This window comes from Leptonotus elevatus, chromosome 1 (assembly GCF_054856555.1).
Source record: "Leptonotus elevatus isolate MCC_2025b chromosome 1, RoL_Lele_1.0, whole genome shotgun sequence".
NCBI classification, from domain to species: Eukaryota; Metazoa; Chordata; class Actinopteri; order Syngnathiformes; family Syngnathidae; genus Leptonotus; species Leptonotus elevatus.
Window position 1 is genome coordinate 27,477,948 of NC_141239.1, and position 22,888 is coordinate 27,500,835.

At 39.6% G+C, this 22,888-nt stretch overlaps 1 protein-coding gene across 2 annotated transcripts in view; it reads right to left on the bottom strand.

Annotated features, from left to right (window-relative positions):
• sdk2a (sidekick cell adhesion molecule 2a) overlaps positions 1-22,888 on the bottom strand; it is a 178,678-nt gene that overhangs the window by 51,210 nt on the left and 104,580 nt on the right. For both annotated transcript variants that reach the window (XM_086088184.1, XM_086088192.1), the window contains exons 3-6: positions 20,718-20,824; positions 19,544-19,691; positions 11,344-11,477; positions 1,871-1,982 (exon numbers count right to left, since the gene is read on the bottom strand). In XM_086088184.1, coding sequence (XP_085944310.1) covers positions 1,871-1,982; positions 11,344-11,477; positions 19,544-19,691; positions 20,718-20,824 — 501 coding nt within the window. The remainder of the gene's footprint in view (positions 1-1,870; positions 1,983-11,343; positions 11,478-19,543; positions 19,692-20,717; positions 20,825-22,888) is intronic.

Below are 22,888 nucleotides of genomic sequence, written 5' to 3' on the forward strand. Positions count from 1 at the left end.
AAAGCTGCCCACTTTATTGCCCTGGCCAAACTCCCCTTCGCCGCAGAAACAGGCAACTTGCTGATCTAGCACGTGTTTCGCCTCCACGGCATCCCACAGGATGTGGTCTCAGATGAAGACAAACCAACGGACAAAAAGAACGTGCCAATCAGCATCTGGAATCCGCCCTACGATGCATGTCCCACAGCAACCTTCCACTTGGAGCACTCAACTACCATGGATCGAGTATGCACAACTCTCTGCCTAATGCCTCCCTGAGCATTTCTCCCTTTTACTGTTCTCTAGGGTACCAGCCTCCTTTGTTCCCCTCCCAAGAGAAAGGCCTGGCGGTCTCATCCGTGCAGGCCCACATGAGGCATTGTTCCAGCACCTGGAGATGTGCCCGCGCAGCCCTGCTCCGTGCCTCAGCAAGGTCAGAGAAACAGGCCAAACGGCGTCAGCACTCACCTACACAGTGGGACAGAAGGTCTGGCTTAGTACAAAGGACCTCTCTTTGAGGGTGGATTCCAGGAAACTGGCTCCGCGCTTCATTTGTCCCTATGACATCGAACAAGTGGTCAACCCCTGCACTGTACGCCTCTGTGTCCACCCCACACTCCATGTTTCCCGGATAAAGCCTTTTACTCAACCAGTCTTCGAGCTCCGCCATCCCCTGCGACTCTCCCTGCGCCTCCCCCTGCGCCTCCCCCTGCGCCTGCCCCTCCTCGAATGTTGGACGGACATCCTGCCTACACAGTCAATCTTTTGGATGTCCGCCGCCGGGGCCGTGGGTTCCAATACCTGGTTGAGTGGGCCCAAAAAGTGTAGCCGGATCCTGGACAAGTCCCTCATCCGGGACTTCAACTGTCGTCGGGCGCCTGGGAGGTACTGTTAGGGCTCCTGCCGCCTCCCCATGAGCCCTGCGCTTCACATTTTCCCCTTTTGCCTTTTTGTTCTTGTGTGTGTGCTTGTTGCTGCTCGTTAGGGGAAGGAGGCACAGCTGAGGCAAGGCCAGGTGTTGGCAATCACCACCAACCTACATAAACCAGCCCTGGACCGCACCTCAGCGCCAGATCGTCTTGTCTTGTTGCTCAGTCAGTCGAATCTAGCTCTTTCGTCACATTGTAAAATGCTTTGTTGCTCACCCGTTTGTCTACTCTTGCCCAGGTCATCCCCAATTCGCTCCAGTTGTGTCTGGACTCTCATCTGCCTGCCTGCTCTCCTGTTCCCCGGATGCCGCACCTCCTGCTTGGACTCTATTCTGTGCCTCCCTGACTAATTGTGGGCTCATTAAACTGCCCGGACGCTAACCTGCCTCTGCTTTTGTGTCTGCACTTGGGTCCCGCTCGTGCTCCCCCTCGGACCCCAACAGTGACCCACAAAATAGCTGATACAGTGGTGAAGGTCAAAGATGGATAGAAGGATGGATAGAGAGAGATAGAAAGAGATAGATAGTGAGAGAGCTAGATAGATAGATGGAGTGAGGGATATATATATATATATATATAGAGAGAGAGAGAGAGAGAGAGAGAGAGAGAGAGAGAGAAATTACATTGTGTGGACTGACCAAAAGGTATAGATTTTTGAAAAAATTATGAAATTTGCCAAATTGTGACTTGTGAGGTTTAAGCATGTACTTACAAAGTTACCAGTACTTCAAACAAAAGTTAAATGGGAGTCTGCACACATCTGTCACCATTTCAAGTGCCTCTGATGAACTCTAAATAAAATTAAGCTGTTGTGGTAGGCTGCTTTTCTTTTCTTTTTTCTCCTGCTTGCTACCAGAGGCCTTGAAGATTTTGTGCTAGAATAGTTATTTGAAAATGCAGTTCACTACTGTGAAGCTTCTGAAATTGTCTAAAATATGTGTTTGCATGTGTGTGTGTGCTACCTGGCGTTGGCGACGCACTCCAAGATGGCTTCATTCCTCCCCACGGTCACGCTTGTGTTCTTGGGGGGGACGATGATGGAGGGGGCGATGGGATCCGCCGGTCCTCCCACATCTATCCCACACACACACACAAAGACCAAAAAAAATCCATAAAGCATTCAGCAGGTGAAATTAAACGCGTGTGCGTCATCGAGTACGACCACATACAAGCATCCTGACATTTAGTCACTATTCCCAGCTGTTATTAACAAGGCCGGTCTTTACTTTGCACTTTTCTCCCTTCCTCTTCGTGCTGCTGGTCTTCCCCTCGGTGCAAACGACGTTTCCTGTGCTGGTTGCTGGTCCATGTGTTAGAAGCCATTATGTAGCATAATTGAGACAAACACACACGGCGATTAAATGCAGCGCCATCACTCAGCGCCTTTCAGCGCGCCTCCGACCGACCATCAATTCGCTGCCCTCAATCAGTGATCTCTCTCCTGATCTCGTCTCATTTTCCACCACCTCCCCAGAGTGACCACCCCACAGCCCCCCACCCCACTCCCGACAGCCAATGATGTGTTTGAGATGACTGAGTACATGTGACTTGTTTGATGAGAGGTTAAAGTAGGTTTTTCCTTTAAAAGCTATATAGGACTGGAAGTGTGCCTTTTAAAGCAGACATGCAAAATGAAATTAAATACAGCATGACTTGGAAACACAGTATCATAATCAAATCGATGAAAATAAATGTTTGTAAAGGGAATGAAAACAACATAAAATACAAAAAAAAATTGAAATTGAAATTTAAAAAAATTGTCAAAGAGGGATTATTTATTATAATTAAGTAGTTAAGTATTTTAGATAAAGTAATTATGTGCTTGGAAGAGGGAAGATTTATTTTAAATATTTTAATCAATGCAGCTGTTGATACAATATACTGCGTGTACTGATTGTGGCACATGTACACATTGCCTGCACTGCAATTATGTCGACAACTTCACCTCACACTTAAGAAATTAGCCGATGATGCTGTTAGCTAATTCTAACATGTGCATCCAACAAAACCCATTGCAGCTCTGCTTACCTTGTGGGAATTGCCACCTATTAAGCATCCAGAGTCTCAGTTCCAGTATTTGTATTAGGGGTTGAACCACTACAAAGTGGAAGTTGATTAATCGATGATGTCAAAGTTTCGGCTACCACGCCACAGCAAGAAATAACAATTACATGCTGACCTGATGAAGTTTGACAGTCATCTGCTAAGCATGTTTAATCAAAATTCCCATGACCAATTTGAACTGCTGCCAAATATGTGAAGTGGATCCAGCACAAACTTCCACAAGTAAATTGCAATTTGAGCTTATTAGAAACTTGGCGGCAACCCGGCCGGGCTGTCTCTTTAAATAAGATTAAATATTTAACGGCACAGCAGACGAGAGGTGCTTCATGTTTTGATTGATCCAAGTGGGCTAATTCGGTTATTTTGTACTATGAAAGCTTCTCAGCATCCTATTTAACCCTCCTTTTAAGTGAACCCCTTTACTATTTATAACCACGATTACAACCAGTCATCAGGATGGTTACAAATTAGGGAAAAAGTGAAAAATGTCCTGTAAAATTATGATAAACTATTAATAATAAACTAGTCTAGTATAAGCACTTGTACAAAATTAAAGAAAAACTACAACTTCAGATTTTTGATATTCCATTTTTTTTCTGGTAAAAAAATGATAATATTTTTGCTTTCAATTGTCCAATGAATTCTTCAGATATATAAAAAAAAAAAAAACATGCAAGCATTTGCTCATTTCCCTTCATCATATTTAACATTGTAACGAGTAGCGGCAGTGCCGTTGTGTTACATGAATTGGAGTTAGTTGTCCAAGTTCCCACTGTTTGTGAAGCCGTGGAGGTGTCCACCGAAAAAATCATCAGTGATGTTATTGATTATCATCAGTTCACTTTCAACTACAAACAAATCTGAAGTTGTTCAACCTTGATTCTGCAGTCAGTAATGTTCCTTGAAAATTCTAAAACTTTAAAATTTAATCCCTCAGAAATCAATAAAAATAATTAAAAAAATTATGCAACGGTAGCACCGAAATTCCTAAAAAAAATTATGTATAAAAATAAATAGAAATATATATTTATGCTTCACTACTCTTTTTCTTGTTATGTCTTCACCTTGTGAATAACAATATAGTGTACATCAGAGAGTTTTTGTGAATTCATGAACCCAGAAAGATATATTATGAAGAACAAGTGTGTCTTTGAAAAGGAACCCCGACTGTCATGACAAGTTTTTATTTGGTTACTAACATAACTATGAGACTCATTTCTCAAAAATCATTTCCAGTTTAATACATTTTGTAGAAACTTTATTTGGACGTACGCCGCCATTGTTATTTATACGTCGCACCGCATTCAGTGCGTAGTGACGTAGAATGGCGGCGGGCTCTCTGCCAAGTAATGTGAAACGCTTCTAAAGAAAGCAAGGTAAGCCTCGTAGCGTTCCTAAAGGGACGATCAAAACTCTTGAATGCGTCTGGTGAATGAAGAGAGTACGGCGTGGGGGAGGATGACTCTCCCGATCACATGTTGTTTCTTTAGGAACGCTACGAGGCTAAACTTGCTGACGTAAATAACAATGGCGGCATGCGTCCAAATGAAGTTCCAACAAAAATGTATCAAACTGGAAATTATTTTTGAAAAATGAATCTCATAGTTGTTAGTAACAACCAAATAAATAATATAGAGCAAACTTCTCAAGACAGTTGGAGTTCAGCTCCTCTGAGGTTGTTGCGAAGAAGTGCGAGCTGTTCCGATTTTTTTTTTGTCCCTCGTGTCGTTAAATAAGCCCGCCAAAATATTGCAAACAGTTGTACACTACAGCTTCTCCCTACGTTACATACTGTATAGCTCCTGATAATCTACTTGATGTGTTGCCATGGCTTCACATTACCCTTACAGAACACATGGCACATTAACTAAACAGAGCTTATAAATTAAGCCCTAAAGTGTTTGTGGGTGACACAAACAAAAGCCTCCGTTCGACTCCAGCTCCTTTTATTGTGACAGGCTGCCTGACAGTAATGAACGTGGGGCAGTAGTTTATAAAGTCTCGGCGTGGAGAAGAGCTCAAGTGTGTAATCTCCTAATTAAATGGGAGACGACAACGAGCTGAACCCACCAGGTAAAGTCTTACTTATGAATGTCAGCGTACTATTTACACCTGCCCGTGTCAAAGGAGAGTTTAGCTGCATTGTTTATCTACGTTCCATTTCATATACAGTGGCACCTCGACTTTCGAGTATTTGGAAATACGACGGCGTCATTCGCCTTGAGTTGGAAGCAGAAATGTCAGTTATGCTATCGTGGCGTGAAACTGCACAACAAGCAGCAATTTGGCAGATAGTGAACATTTCTTCAAAAAAGAACATCACTTCAAGCTGCTAATAGCCACTCCCACTCGAGTTTATAATAAAAGTTAATATAAAACTAATGTGTATCTAACCATGAAAAACATTAACTCTGTCTTTAAAGCTGAAATATGTAGTCTTGAAGCTGCTATCAAGACTTGAATATAGCCTCACCTTGCGCCTCTGCCCAAAGAAATGCCCCCAGCTCAATAATACGCCTGCACAGTGTACGCTAAGGCAGCTGCATTATTAGCTATCGCTAACATGATTTGTTCATGATTAGTATTATTATAGATTAGTATTCCCAAAAATGAAATGTTACTGGTTTGAACTAAAACATAAACGAGTAGTAGCCTACCAGAGAGGGAAAGATAAAAAAATAAATAAAATACATACAATTTTATTGTCAGGACATACAAACAGTTTTAACAAGTATTTTGTTGTATTTTTATTAGTGTTGTTCCGATACCGATACTGGTATCGGCAGAGGCCCTGATACTGCATTAAAACGGCATGTTACTTGGTAGTACTCACCGATACCATTTATTCTGACGCTAATATAGGAGTTTGGATGCAGCATCTTCTGTCTTTCTCATGCATGACATTCACTGATGTGTGACATGTTCACTGCATGCCGAGCTAACATATCCTATTGGCCCTTGAATGCTCTGAACCAATGGCAGGACAGCTTTTTCATGTTGAGAAAAAATAAAACTTAGGTATCAGCATCGGCCGATACTGCAAAGCTGGGTATCGAAATCAGGAGCCAAAAAACGGTATCGGAACAACACCAATTTTTGTCACTGCAAAAAAAAATTTTGGTGACATTTTAGAGCATTTTGACATTTTCAAGACCCGCAGGAAATAGTGCTGAAAGAATAGAAAACGAAAGAATGGATTCACTTTCACCAGTTTATAAAAAAGTCGGATTCTGCCATTTTCCGTTCTTTTATAATAATCAGTAGGAAAAAGGTAGCTTGTACAAAATGCAGCCTTTTTTCCCAGTCGACTCACAAACTGCTGATCTCAAATCTAAAATGTGGGATTGATGTCATCTGCTGGTAGTTTAGCATCAGTACAGTTGTTTGAAATATCATCAAAGACATTATTGCTAAGTGCTGTATGCTTGTCAAAGGCAGTGAATGATTAATGCTAACAATGCAAAACACTGTAAACGGGCTAATGGAACCAGAGTTGAATTTGGAGGTGACATCTTGTTACTCCCTTTCATTACCCTAACACAAACTTCTGGTCTTCATTTCTAAATGTGTGTAGTTTACATTTTGTGTCTTTTACCTTGTCATCTACACTTGTGTTGTTTTGGATCTTGTTTGAACCGCTTAATTGTCAGACTTCTAAAATTGAGAAATTAAGCTTTTTTTCCTTGCGCTATTTGTGTTTATTATCTCTAGAGTGTTTAGCTCTTATTGGGTTGAGTTCCTTAGCATTTATTATTGCACTTCCGTTATCTTTCTTTTCTCACAGTTTTTTTCCCGTTTAGTATTTGTCATTTACACCGCCTAGCTCCTGCCTTGGCTCTGATCATCTGCCTTAGTTGTTTCGTTCCTGTTGCTATTAGTTTTTCCACAGGGGCAGGCTTTCCAGACAGAAGGTCTGTCAATCCACCAATGGCGGACGTCTATTTTGTTGACGGGAAACATCGAAAAATTGACGAACTAAGCATTGTCAGAAGTGGGTTTTTGTTTGGATTGACGATTACGATTACGATGCGAGTCGGCTTGAAATGCTGATGGACTGACAATGACGGAAGGTGTTGACGACTGACGGATGCTCAAAATTCCTTGACGCGTCCACCTGTTTTTCCATGGCAATATTTTCCTGCTGTAGATTTTCGTTTGTGGTTATTTTTCTTGTTCAGTGTCATGCTCCCTTGTTTTAATAAATCATTGTTTGTTTTACGCTCTTATTTTGTACGTCTCTGCTTTGGCGTCCAAAGTTCCGCCCGTTAAAAACCATACAACAATTCTCGTAGACATATGTTCTTGATCCTCTGCGAGAAGCGACGAATATCATCACAGCTTAGTTGTGACTCGGGGTGTTAGAAAAAATTGATTCGGCAATATTACAGCACGCAATTCTCGAATCTATTCAGTATGCGGCCGAATCGATTTTTAAACATCAAATTGTTATGGAAATATTCAACAAAACGTCTTATTAAGGGTTAGGATTCACACATTAAGCATGGAAGAATGTTATATTAATGGAACATTAAGCCTTAATATTTTTATTTGAGTGCTGTTCAAACATGAAACAGACTGCAACCTGTTTGTTAAATGCAGCGGCTCAGTTATAAACCTGAATTTGCAGATAAATAAATACATTTTCATACAAATCTTATAGTGTACATGTACAAGTTTACTAATTTGTATTTTCAACATTTTTGTTAAAAAGAAAGGCAATAATCAATTTATAGATTCGTATCGGGATTCATCGGCATCGAATCGAATCGTGACTTATGAATCGTGATACAAATCGAATCGCCAGGTACTCGGCAATTCACACCCCTAGTTGTGACGGTCTTCTTCTGTGTTTCATCACTCTACAACTAGTATGTCTGTATGTATTATACTGCCCCCTGATGAATTATATTCTTACTGCATGTTTACACAAAGTACAACACTGTAGAGTGCTGTTTTTCAGATTAAAAAACATGTTAGAAAATAATGTGCTAGCTGGAAGGAATGAATAACATTTCCATGTGTTTCAAATGGGGAAATGTATTTGAGATATGAGTGTTTTTTAGTTACAAGGATTGTCAAGGAGAAGTGAACTGATAAGTCAAGGCACTTCCAAAATGGTGGGAAAAAAAGTCAAATGTTTTGTAGGCCTTATCTGTATGCTTTCTTTAGAGAAGGCCACTCCCTGCAAACTGCGCATCTGCATTCCATCCCTCTACAGAATGGCTAAAATGAACAAATGCAGCAGCGGAACTACAAAAAAAAAAAAAGAGAGAACGTATTGACTTTCAGATGCTTAACACGCTTGTGTGATCTGCAAGGTCGGGTCTGGTGATGTGCGCTGATATTTGATCTCCACACACCACTGCGTCACGCACACACAGCACGGCACGACAAACACTGACGTGAATCACGGGCTCGAAACGCAAGTCGAACTCCAGCATCACAACACGGTAACAGTCCACTGACTGGACACTTCATTAAGAACACCCAATGAGATCTAGCCGCCATTTGAAAGCCACATCAATCAACAAAAATCTAAGATAAGTCAGATAAATGTAAGCTTTTACTAAAGCTATGCGGTCACCCATGCATAGTAATTGGAGTCCTTCAAAAATTTACATCAACCAAAATGAATGCAGGCTTTTGCTAAAATTTATGTGCACATGATGTCAATTAAATGGACAGAAATTAACATAAAAACATGCAGGTTCTAACTTCTGTTTCTACACTCATGTGAATCCCTCAAAAATCTACAAAAATGAAAACTAACTTCCATAAATGCAGGCTGTGGATAAAGCTAGGAGTCTGTTTGTATTTGTTAAGATTAAGTCTTCAAAAATACAACAAATATCAAAACTAACGCCTATATAAATGGCTGTAGATAATGCTATGCAGTTGTCCACATTGATGGATGAATTTCTCAAAACAATCAACTGAAACCCAACAAACAAAAATGGTAGCTCCGGTAAAGCTATCCGGCCGTACACATATTGTATATAAGATGAATTACACACACACAAACAACAAAACTAATATGTATAAATGTAGGCTTTGCATTAAGCTACGTAGCCACCCACATCGTAATGGAATCTCTCTGAAAATGACAACAATCCAAACCATGAAACGGTGGCTCTGGAAAAAGCTATGTTGTCATCAGTATTCTTCATATACTACTACTTTGTAATTCAGATGAATTCCTCAAAAAATCAACTCAAATCAATACTAACTCATATAAATGCAGGCTCTGGATAGAGCTATGCAGATGACCACACAGTAATTAGAAGCCCTAAAAAAAATCGAAATAAACGCAGATTATTGTAGGCTCTGGATGACCACATAGCCTAGAATCCCTCATCAGAAGACAAACGTTTGTCTACGCATAGGTAAGCAATGTACTTGTATTATATGGAGGGAAGACGGGTAAGTTGTCACATTGCAACGGAAAAGTGGAATACTAGTTGTGTTCGTATAAATGGCCAAGGGTTGTGTAGTGTCTGAGAAGAGAATAGCCAGTTATCTGTTTTGCACAACCCAAAGTAAAATTTTGCAACTTCATATATTTTGAAACAGGCATCATGCATACACAAATTCTAATAGCAAATCAAGTGGACTTGTTAGAGGAGCGATTCAGGCAACTTGTCGTGCCTCAGTCACTGCTCTGTTTTAAGCTAACTTTAAACTAGCGCAAGAATTAGCCAACATGCTAGTTTGTGGCAACTTGTCTCAGTCATTTTGGGGTTTGTTGTCACATGTGCAAAAAATGGGCCAATGAAAAATGGTCCTCTGGTTACTGTTTATGTATGCCAGAATTGTTCTTCAGATGATAAGTCTGAAGAGTGAGGAAAATAGTTTGCCAGGTTTTGTTTCATTGTTTAAAAACTGATTTTCCAGTTGTTGGAACTACATTATGTCCACGTCAGGACTGGTTTAAGTTTCATGATGAACCATCCATCCATGAACCAAAATGCTTTAGTTATTTATTTTTAATTCAATTTGTTCTCAAATTTCCAGTTTAAGGGAAGCAAAGCAGGTATTTGAGGCTGAGAGCTATGACCTACATGCTAGCAGTTCCTTAGGACTTTAATCTATTTCATAATATTTTAGGTAAAAGTTTACTCAATGGCAATGGAAAATTTTCAAGATCAATGATAAACAATTTCTCTGGCTGTAAAAACAAACAACAAAAAAACAGGAGAATAAGGCTATTTTAGTCCTTGTTTTATTAGTTGCAAAATCCAGTGTGACATCTTACCCCATATGGTGTGACAACTTAGCAATTGTTGGGGCAACATGTCATGTTCGCTCCCTCTATTTGATGGCTTATAGCTCTGCACTGACACAAAGTATGAACATGACATGAATACAAAAAAATATACCTAAAACTTTAGTCTTTTATCTGGTAAACATTTTGTTTATATATGATGTATTGATTCCAAGAAATATATAAAAAGTGGTCTTCCCTACCGGTAAATATATTGTATGCAAATTTGGCTCATCAACTACGTGAAAAAAGAGGCCGGTCCTAAACTGAAATAGAAGATGTCAATTTTGGCTTCCGTTATGTCTGTTATAAATGCGTGAAATAAAATTGTGACCTGCCCACAATAAAACCTTTAACAGAGGCCCACCGGCTATAAATCTAATGAAGAGATAAAATAATACTCGCCTTTTATTTGCACCTTCAGCGAGGCGTCTGTTTATCACGGACGGACGGGCGGCACATTTTCAGACTCACAAAACGTCTTGGAATTTCCGTGTTCTTTATTAGGGTGTAACTTCAATGCATTATGCAGAGTGCTGTTTCTAGCAGTGTTATGATGTTCCCTTTGGTTACATGAGAGAGGATGCACACTGTAACAAATAAATAGCAGCATACAGGAAAAGGCACGAGAATAATCGTAATGATCAAATAATAGTGAAAAACTGACCATTGGATCAGATGTAGATTGGTTTGTGAACAATATTTGAGAGAAATGGTGATATTGTGTAGATGGAACAAGTTTTAGATCTTTGAGTTCATCTAAAAAAAAAAAAAAATGGGAGCAAAAACAAAAGTGTTGTGTTTATATTTTTGTTGAGTATAGGTGGGTGGTGCGAAAATTAGTCTTCTTTTTTTGTGCTATTTGCAGCAGGGCTTGGTCCCGAGCCCCTGTTCAGTTTGTGCAAAAACATCTCTAGAAAAATCAAAACTCCCTTTTTTAAAACAAAATTAATCAAGCCTTTATGCCGAACCATCAGAAGTACATTGTGAAGTAGAAAATGGAGAATGTGAGCAATGTTTTCTATCACGCCAACAACATGCGAATGTTGCCAACAAAGCGCTCGTGAGCGACGGGTGGGCGAAGTAGCATAGCGCAGCACGTGCACTTACTCTCCACGGCGAGCGTGACGGGTTGACTCGTTTTATTCTCGCCATTCTTGTCGTTGACGGCCTGCGCGTAGTAGCGGCCGGCGTCGGGCGCCACCGTGGACAGGATGACCAGCGTGTTGTCTAGGGTGATGGCGCTAACAAAAAAAGACAACAAAACACGGTAAAAGTGTTTGATTACTGAAGATTTTCTTTACTGTCTCCAAACATATGCAAAAAAAGTACTGGATGTTGAAATTAAAGCACTTTAGCACCTCATACAGTAGTTCTCTGACATCAAATTCTTCTGAACATGGACCTTACTTTTGTTTTGACAAGCGTTTTCTTGTAATACAGGTACATTAAGCCCTGTTTTCGTGCCCAGTACAAGTCTAGCACAAAGCTCAAGTCTAACTGTGCATATGGCCGAAGTTTACTTTCTTATGATATTCTTCAAGACTAGCGCAGGTAGAAATGAGCGTTTGCGTAGAGTAACTGCAATAGGATCTCCACAAGTTTATTCCGGTCAAAATTGTCTTGTTATGAATACTTATTTTATTCTTGCAAGATTATGAATTCATTCTCACAGCACACAAAATGTGTTCGAGTAAATTACAAATTTATCATATTTAGTTTTTCTCAAAAAACACATTTATTCTCCTAAACATGATGGTTTTTCATTTAAAAAAATGACTAATAATTTTCATAATAGTTAAAAAAAAAGGGTCTTGTAAAATTACAATTTTATTCCTGCAATATTGCACTTTATCTTGTAAAAATATACATACATTTCCATAAGAAATATTTTAAGATTTTAAGAAGTCTTATTAATATATATATATATATATATATATTAGGGGTGTGAATTGCCTAGTACCTACTGATTCGATTCGTATCACGATTCATAGGTCACGATTCAATACCGATTAATCCCGATGCAAAACTATAAATTGATTATTGTGATTTTTTTTTTACTCAAATTTAGAAAATACTAATCAGTAAACGTGTACATGTACACTGTAAGATTTGTATGAAAATGTATTTATTTATCTGCAAATTCAGGCTTATAAGTGAGCCACTGCATTTAACAAACAGGTTGCAGTCTGTTTCATGTTTGAACAGCACTGAAATCAAATATTAAGGCTTAATGTTTCATTAATAGAACATTCTTCCATGCTAATGTGTGAATCCTAACCCTAAGTAAGACGTTTTGTTGAATATTCCCATAAAAAATGGATGTTTAAAAATTTATTCGGCCGCATATCGAATCGATTCGAGAATTGTGCACTGTAAGATCGCGATATATTGCAGAATCGATTTTTTCTAACAACCCTAATATATATATATATATATATATATATATATATATATATATATATATATATATATATATATATATATATATAGATATAGATATATTTCTCATAAGATACAAATTAATTTTCATCATAAGTTTATTCCGACAAGATTTTTCCATTTTAACATCACAACCTTCTTCTTATTATGCTACCAGATAATTCTGTTGACGTTAGCATTTTTTCCTTGTGAACAAACTTTGTTCTTACGGTACAAAATTGCATAGTGAGCAATTATTTTCGTTCAAATGTTGCTCTAATACTCGGCGTATGAGTCTACATGAATAGATGACTGCAACAGATGGCCGCTAATTGGCCAAGCAGATGAAGTTCCCAATTAAGCAAACACACACACACACATTCTGTATACAGTATTTTAAAAACGACTGTGATGGATTGCATTACCAGCCTGTCTAAATGTCTTTTTGTTCCTTTTTTTCATTCCATTGCAAATCATGAAGACATGAAAAACAGCAGAAGAAACAACTCTTGCAGTCATTCCCTTTCTATTGCCTTTTGTGTGTGCGTGTGACTACAGACTCCTACACAAGGACGGTTGGATGCTGTTTCGGGTTGACGGTCTCATGTGAGAGGAGCCCATTAAATGAGAGCTGACGCTAAGCACACAGCCAGATTAGGCTCGACAAAACTGCCAGCATCTGCCTGATCGGTGCAGGATAAACAAACACACACATACACAGACAGACACACACTCCTGGACAATTAGGGACTGACACACACACGAACACACACATTCACATCTACGCTTGTGCATATCAATGCGGATTAAAGCAAAGCGAGCAAACAGACGGTGAAATGTGTCTCGTCTGCTGCGTCAGTCGTGGTATTAAAGACAGGCCGTACTGAAAAAAGGCCATTTCAACTCACACTTAAACATCATTGACCTCCAGAGATGTGTAGAATAGCTAAAAATTGCACTCAAGTAAGAGTACTATTACTTTGGAATAATATGGCTCAAGTAAAAGTAAAAACTCGTCTTCCAAATAATTACTTTTTCTGACTAGATGTAACTCCTGAATAAAAATTGCACCAATTAAAAACACATTGTAAAAAGAAAAAAAAACATTCAATTCGCTTCCAAGTCGCACATTTTTGGGAAATGTATCTAACAAAACTGAGACCAAGAACAGAAGCGCTCGTACTCGCACCCAAAATACTCATTTCCTAATTGTGGAAAGAAGGTGGCGGTAATGCACAGCTAAGTCACAAGATTAGGGAAGAGAGATTTTGGGTGTTAGGCCATGCTCTATTTTTCATATATCCAAGTCACCTGAGTATAAGTCACAGGACGGGCCAAACAATGGAAAAAGTGTGACTGAAAAAAAGTATTGTACAACATACATGACATTCATGTATGATACAATAAACAAAAATCAGTTTGAATACAAATATTCTGTAAAAAAAATTAATTAAATTCCTTAAAACCTGGTTGCTACTTATACTGCGTATTTCGTCAATTGGAATCATGTGTGGTCTGTAAAACCCATGTTACGTGATTTGTAATATGTGTGGAATACTGTATGACAAAATAAATTACAAATGTTCATGACGGCATTATCATTTCATTTTTGTTAAACTGCGATTTGTTTTCTGGTAAAATTATATGAATTATTAAAAAATATATATATTGTTTTTCTTCCATATGCATGTTTTTGTAAAATTGCAAATTCCCGTAAAATTGTAAACTTATTGTTGTTAAATCCTAAAATAATTCAAAAGTAAATTATGGAAAAAATAATAATAATAGTTACGTGCACAAAAAAATTATGAATTATTTTGGTAGCATGACACTTTTTCCACGTTTTTCCTTCAGGCTACACTGTGGTCACATTTGTCCCTCATTGACGTCTTACAGTCTAAGCTGTTGCCCATGCAAAAGAAGAAGGCTCAAACTGCTGGCGTCATTGAAGCCAGCGCCCACCTACTGCCATTTAAATAATGCATGAGCAGCTCCGAGAGTTGGCACAGCTTCCACTATTTGTGTGGATGGATAAATGAATCCCAGGTGAATGCTGGCCTGAGTAAGAAAGGCTCTTCGGGGAGACTGAAGCACGTACGAACAAGCATTGAGCCTGCAAACCAACTACATTTTGGTAATATTATGAATTTATTCTGGTAACATTACCATGTTATTTTATTCTCGTAACATTACACTTTTTAAAAATCATAAATTAAAATAAATACATCACATTTTTTTATGAACTGGGACCAATCTTACAACATGGCCCATTTTGCATTTTCTCTTAACTCTTTGACTGCCAGACGTTTTCAGAAAAGGGATGCCGCCAGTGCCAGCCGATTTAAGCATTTTGACTGATTTTCAAGGTCCACAGAAAATGTTCTGTTTGGACTATGGAAACACACGTACTACCAAATGAAAGATTGGACTTTCATCTTTCATCAGAAAAAAAGAGTTTGTTTCTACCTTATTCCGTTCTTTAGTAATCAACAATAGAAAATGGTTAGTTTGACCCAATTTCGCCTGTGTTGGACCAAAACACGGAGAAATCAAGCTTTTAGTGAAACGATATTATTTCATGCATTCTAGTGAATTTGACACTTCTTTTTGTCCATGAATGATGCCACAAACACCTAAATAGTGCTTTACTTCTATAAAACACTACCACCAAGAATGAAAAAGTGTTTTTTGATAGCAAAATACGTTTATTTACATTCAACAGTGTAACAATTTGACAACAATTTGGCAAACTATTTACAAATGTGTGCAACTGTGGTGCTATTTACAAATATGTGGATGTTTCAACGACAGTTTTTCTTTTTGTAACACTCTCCTGCGTGCAAAGAGACGCAACAGCATTTGCACAACAGATTGCCTCTTCGCGTGCGCCACTTTCTTGCAGGCCGTTTTTTTCCGGGGAATAGCAAGTATATACTGCAGTGTGTCATCAAGTCTAATATCAGGATCATGCTACGGTTTCGTTACGTCTCGCTTCCCCGTGTCCTTCAGTTGCTATACCGGGTGGTAGGAGATCCATTTTATCCACTCCATTCATGGTGGCATCGTAGTCCAGAAACAGTGTCTTCTCCGTGATCAGACTGTACCCGCTCCTTCGATGAATATGCATTGGACTCGGGGTACTCTTCATTGTCCGATCGAATGTCCGCTTGTGCAGCTCCGCGTTTTCCGGCCTTAGCAGCGCTAGCCGCGCTAGCCGCGCTTTGCCGGTGGGGCTTACTACGTGTTCATAACAGTCACGTTGGCGTAGAGCTTCATCTTCATCATCATCATCAATCTGCATTGGTCGATGCCAACTCTCCATCGCCCGATCGAATGTCCGATTGTGTAGAAGTACCCGGCCGGCTATTGTGCGCGTTTTCCGGCCTTAGCAGCGCTAGCCGCGCTAGCCGCGCTAGCCGCGCTTAGCCGTGAGGCTTACTACGTGTTCATAACAGTCACGCCAAAGCTTCCAACTTTGGCGTAGAGCTCGTTGTCATCATCATCGTTGACATCAATGCGCTTTTTAGTATTGATTGATGCTTTCCGTCTTTGAAAAAAATGCTCAAGCTGAGCTGCTTGTAACCGGTTGCTTGGTCAAGCCATTGTGGCTTGGATCAGCCATTGTCTCCTCAACACTCTAGCTCCGCCTCACGTCTTCTACTGACGCCCACGGTGGGCGGCCCATCCAACCTTGTGCAAAGAGAGTCATCGCTGCCCTCTAGGGGCCAAAACGAGTCTTTGACTAATCAGATCAGCCTGATTCTTTCAGCACAGCTGCCCAAGGCTTTCCTGCACCCGTTTTTGAAAAAAAAAAAAAAAAAACATAGGGGACGTCTTTTAACGTCCTCGGCGCCCTTCCCTGGGTTTATGCTAAACGTTTTATAACGTTTATGGCAGTCAAAGAGTTAATATATTGAAAAATTATGACTTCATACTGGTAATATTACACGTTTCTCTCCTAGTCATATTGTAAATATTATTGTAAACTATTGAGTGTAAAATTATAATTTCCCTTCATTTTCAAACCATAAGTCAGACTTTTGGTTTAGTTTGGCTTGACTTGTACTGTATATTCAAATCAGAGCTCAGTTTGGCATCCAAAATCCCCGTTCCCTAATCATGTTGAAGGCAGCAAACGAGTACCGGCTGGATTTGAAAATGGCTTATCTTAACAAGGATGCCGTGTCGCATTGTGGCAAAGGTAGAATCCTGGTTGGTTATTGTGACTTTTGATGCTTAAAATAGGAAATCCTTGCTGTGGCGGAAGCTGCATGCTAAACTCGCAATATGTCACACATTTGTTGCCATGACAAACCCCGCCCTCTGGAACCCCACTCCCAAAAACCATCAGCAACTTCAAATCACTCCTAAAAACCCAACTGTTCAAATGTTCATATTATATTAAAAGTGTTATGTCATAAAATTACAAATGAATTCCAAAATGACATTTTATTTCCAAAAGTAAGTAATAAATCTAAACGATAAATAAAAGCTGCCTTTCAAAATGTTGCATCTTAAAATAAAAAAGAGCAATAATAATTAATTGTGTATTTTTTCTCTCATAAAAATCCCTCCTGCAATTACTTTGGATAATATACAGAATGTTGTCCCATGATAAATTAAGTGTTTGTTCCGTCCCCGTACTCATAACTCAAAACTCGTATCGTGAATCATCTTTCCCCATCGAAATAATTGGAAAATCAAAAAAATGTTATTTTCTTTTTTGCAATGTAGAGAAAAACAGCACTCAACACTATTGTACTTACAAAACACTAATTACCCGAAACAGCCTCTAAAATTAATTTGGCTGCTGTAATATTAGTCACTCCTTGGAGAGGATAAATAATATATGCCAAAGAGCATTGCATTCTGTTTCTACATGTTTTGCTCCACCATTTTGTGCTCAAATAACTATTGCAAAAAAAGTTTCGACTGCAACATTGATGCTAATTTTGTGTTAATTTTGATAGTTAATGTCAACTAAAAACATGGCAATAAACTTCTGATCAAAATGTCACTGTAAAGTATTGTCATAGTTTTAAAGCCGCTGTATGGTAATGTTGCACTATTGTAAAAACATCAAACAAAAAAAGTCACCTTACATGCCACCCCTTAATCATTGTGTCATGCTGGCCGCCCCTCTGAAAACGGACTGGCTGTTGCTTGAGAAGTTGTACCATTTCTTCAAATTTACAAATATTTTGTAGGCTATTTAAAATGATAACTTTTTAAAGGCACTGTGCAACGTTTTGACTAAAAAATAAATACTTCTTATATACAGGATGTTTAAACTAATGTTGTCAAAAGTTAAAGAATTAACTGATTAATTAATCACAAAAAAAATATCGCATTAATCATGAATTAACACAGATTCATTTTGACCATAGATTATCCTTTAGCGTGACAGCGGATGGCTACGTTTAAGGTAGCACAGGTTGTTTGAGCAATAAACACAATTACATACATTAAAGTAAAGCATTTATTAAATGTTTGCGTATGACATTTAGAATATTTGTTCATGTCAAAATATTGGGGTCATTTTTTTCCCCATTTTTAATTATGCAAGTAATTCATTGATTAGAAAAAGAGGAGGATGAGTGTGTGCAGTGGATCAAAAAATGTTGAAGACGTCCTCATAACATTCAATGTCAAAATAATTAGTACAAAACCGGTGCTCTTCAAATTTGGCGGGAAAAAAATATTGATTAAAAAAGGCTTTTTTATTAAGGGATTAATCGTGATTAATCAAAATTCTAAAATGTTTTTAAAAGCTCTGGTTTAAACATGAACTCCTTCTCAATCTACACCTCTCTGGGCTTCCGTTAATGCGTGGTGGTGATTTTTTGTGACAACAAAACGTGCAGCGGATAATGCACGGTCAAAAACGAGAGTAAATATTGGCTTGGCATTTACCCGTTTCCGAGTTCTGAAGAGCGACGCAGAGAGTTGGCCTGCTTGCTATTCGACAGGGGAGTGCCAAACAGAAAAGAAAATGTTAGCTTGCTGATTTAGCGACATGCTAGGTTAAGTCACATTGACAAGGGTAACTCGGCAATATAGAACAAGGGTCCAACTTTTTTTTATATCCTTATATTAACACCTGGCAATAAGTGAAGCTAAGCCAAAAGGCTGTAGCAACCATTGGGGGTGGGTTGCGGGTTGGGCAGTTTCCGACGCTCTGGACGGGCCGTGAAGGCATCACAGACTGTTTTTTGGGGAAGCTAAGCGCGCTATTGGCTGTTGTTAGCTCCACACTTGTCCTGATTATTTCACCATCGTTACAAGGCGAATGTCCTTTCGAACTATTATCCCTGTCGGTGATCTCGGATCAGTAATGTGACCATTTGCAAGATACCTCGTCAATCACTCTCGCAGCTTGCTTGGCTGAGTGCGGTCAGAGGCGGGGGGGCGTGAACGTTGAGCTCGTATGGGTTGAACCATGGGAGGGGTCCGTTTTGAATTGTTTGTTGACAAACAGAAATGGTCAAAACTACGGACAGTGCCTTTAAGGTTCCAATATGAATACATCCTCCAAGCAAACTCGTGCCACGGTTGAGACAAACATGCAGAAATACATAGCGCACACACTTGCACACACAAACCCAGTGGAGGGTGAGAGCTGTCAGTCAAACATAGCATCAATTGAGGGCCTTTTGTCCAATTGGCTCTAATTGGTTCCCCCGCTGCCATATAAGCCTGCGTGCCGAGCCTTCAATCATTGCACTCGCACAGTCAATAGATGCGCTATATAATAACCCACTTTATCTCTGTGGGATGGTTCCGTCAGAAATGCTTCTCACAATCGCGTGCAGAAAGGAAACAAACACACACTACAAAGTTGAGGCCGGCGGATGTGCTGCGGCCTGGCAGGTGTTGGGGTGGCGCTTACATGCGGCTGCTGGAAGGGATCTTGCGTCCGTCGCGGAACCACGTGATCTGAGGCTTGGGGAAGCTGTGGATGCGGGGCGCGTGGATGAGGGCGCCATCGCCCTGCGACACCGTCTGAGAACGCTCGCCCTCCACGAAGCTGCTCATGTCTACGGGAGGGCACAGGGGCACAATCAGGAGGTGTACCTAATCAAGTGGCCTGTGAGGGTTAGAGCTATAGGAGGAGAAAAAAAGCATGTGGCGTTATTGTGTGTTTGTGTGATTGTCATGCTAATCTCCTTATGTCACAACGACTCATCCGATAGTGTGTGCGTGACGAGAATTTCACGAGTCCTCCTCTTCATCCCCAGTCACATGCAGGAATGTATAGTTGTTATGTATAGGCTGTGTGAATGCATAATATATATATATGTATACTCAACACTTTTGTTTGTGCTCCCATTTTTTTTTTTTATAGATGAACTCAAAGACCTCAAACTTCTTCCACATACACAATACCCCCATTTCTCTCAAATATTGTTCACCAACCAATCTACATCTGTGATAATGAGCACTTCTCCTTTGCCGAGATAATCCATCCCACCTCACAAGTGTGCCATATCAAGATGCTGATTAGATACCATGATTAATGCACAGGTGTGCCTTAGACTGCCCACAATAAAAGGCCACTCTTAAAGGTGCAGTTTTATTTTATTGGAAGGGGGGGGGGGGGGTTCTGGGGACTCAGATAACAAGTCAGTCCTGACTGGTTGAAAGTGTTCACTATCACAGATTCAGACTGGTTTGTGAACAGTAATTGAGAGAAATTGTGATATTGTGTATGTAGAATCTTTAAGTTCATCTCATAAATAATTGGAGCAAAAACAAAAGTGTTGCGTTTAGATTTTTGTGTGAATGTATGTCATGTTTTATTATATGGGACACTTCCTGTTGATTAATGTGTATACATGAATAGCTTAAATGTATAGTACACATTATACAATGTATGTTCCGGGCTTCTTCTGTCACATATGTTCAATAAGGATGCATACTGTACATATATACATACATATATACACAAAAATATATACATGTACATACACAACTATAATACAATGTATGTATAATATATACATATGGTATATACGCAATCAATGAATAAGTGTGAATGTTGGGAAGAGAAGCGGCACACTTACAGGCCACCCTCACTTCAGTGCTGCACTGCATGATGGCCCCCACTCGGTTCCTGACGATGCAGCGGTAGTGGCCTGCGTGGGACCGGTCCAGCGAGGGGATCAGGTACCTAAACACAACACGACATAACATACTATATCATACAATTATACAATATCACATACTATGAGTGCCACTCATCCATCACCATCGACCAGACTGACAGCCACATTTGTCACGGGATTCTCCACACTGAATATCTTGAGTGCAGGCCCCAAAACAAACATGTTGCATTTTATAGCTAATACAGAGGAGCAATTCACCGAACATTGAGCAGTGGCGCTGGCATGATGGAATTCCTCCTGCATTGAATGGAATTGCATGGACTTCCCACACGCGATGCATTCATGGTAAACGGCAAGTACATCATATTTTCCTGACCTGGCAGCTGACTCCACTTTTTAATTGCTTGCACTGGTCACACTTGCCATTGAGGACTTTGGCCCCAGCGTCACCCAACCGCCACCGCTTTCGGTGAAATTCATCGTGATGGCGGGGGTCTGATTAAATGGATTCCAGTTGGCTTCTTTGATCAGGACTGGAGAGGAATAGCAAGCAGAGGGGCTGGCCGCAGAGTCAGAGCCAGGGGTGTGCAGTGCCAAACGGCGAGGATCACAACAGGCAGGAAAAAACACGGAGAAGGAGGAAGGGGGGGGGGGGGCGCCAATGTGGACGTGGGGCTAGTGATGGTAATCACTAGCTGTCCCCTGAGAGCCCCAGTCAATGTTTTCATCACGACACACAGCACTTATTAGTCACTAAAATGTCACACATTCTTTATTCTCTACACTCCAAAAAAAAGTACATTATTACCAGAACTGTACAAATGTATTGTGGAAACTAAATAAAAACTACAATATGACTGACCAACATTATTCACAAAATAATAAAAAGGTATTTTCCCACAAAAATGTCATTATCGTAATTTTCCTTGTTCATTCTGCCAACATTACAAATGTTGTCTGGTAATACATTGCATTCATTTTTTCTTGTAAAGAGTACCTGTGGTAGTCATAAATAGAAATACATATGGTTTATCAAGAAAAACTGCATTCCAACATGTTTTTTGTTACACTGGTTGCATTAAAGCAAGCTTATAATAGCTCCCGGAACATATTTGTCGAGATGCCATGACTGCTACTGCTCGAGCCATATTTACCGACAAGGAGCGAAGCCGTGACGTCATCTCGTTGAAAGCTGTCTCCGCTCAACCGACCCTCCAGATTAAGCACGGCATTTTTGGATGATTTTTTGGTCCATCAAACCGTGGCTGTGTCCAACTGTCCACCTTTATCCCCTAACCCCTCATTCACTATCCCGCCCTTTTTAGTTGCCTAATATATAGTGCCGTCATTCTGCTTGGCGATTCGGAGAGCCAGCTCACTACTTTCACGTGACCACCATACCTGTCACGACGCACCGGCGCAGAAATCTTCGCGACGAGTATTAAAATTAACTAGCGGAAATATTTTGCCAAAAACAAGACAAGACGCAAAAATGGGAACACCATATATTTATCAAACTTTACAATATATGCTAAATTTTACTCCAGAGGTACACACAAAAAAGGGGTGGCTAAGTTCGATCCAGCCAGTTTTCCATGTCTCCCTCCTTCAGCGCAGCTGAATCTAATGATCAGCTCATCAGCAAGCTTTGCAGAAGCCTGATAACGATCCTGATCATGAATCAGGTGCGTTAGTGGAGAGAAACATGGAAAACAGGCTGGATAGTGGCTCTCGGGGACCGAACTTGGCCACCCCTGCTTTAAAACAATATGATTTTATTCTTGTAATAATACAAATTTCATCGCAGGAACAGATCTGAAAAAAATAGGACTTAATAAAACTTATAAATTAACAAACTAATTACCAAACATTACACAATTTCCATGATGTGATTCTTGTCATACTGCAAGCTTTTTTTCTAACTGAAAATGTTACAAATTAATTATTGTAAATTTAAAACGTATGTATTTGTAATATATGTCGTAATTCCTGTAGTAACACATGCAAAAAATCTCTTAAAATACAAATTCCCATTATATTTGGAATTTATCATGCTAATATATATTTTATTTAATCCTTAGAAAATTATGACTAGTCTTACACTATTGCATGTTTTTTGCCTAAACATA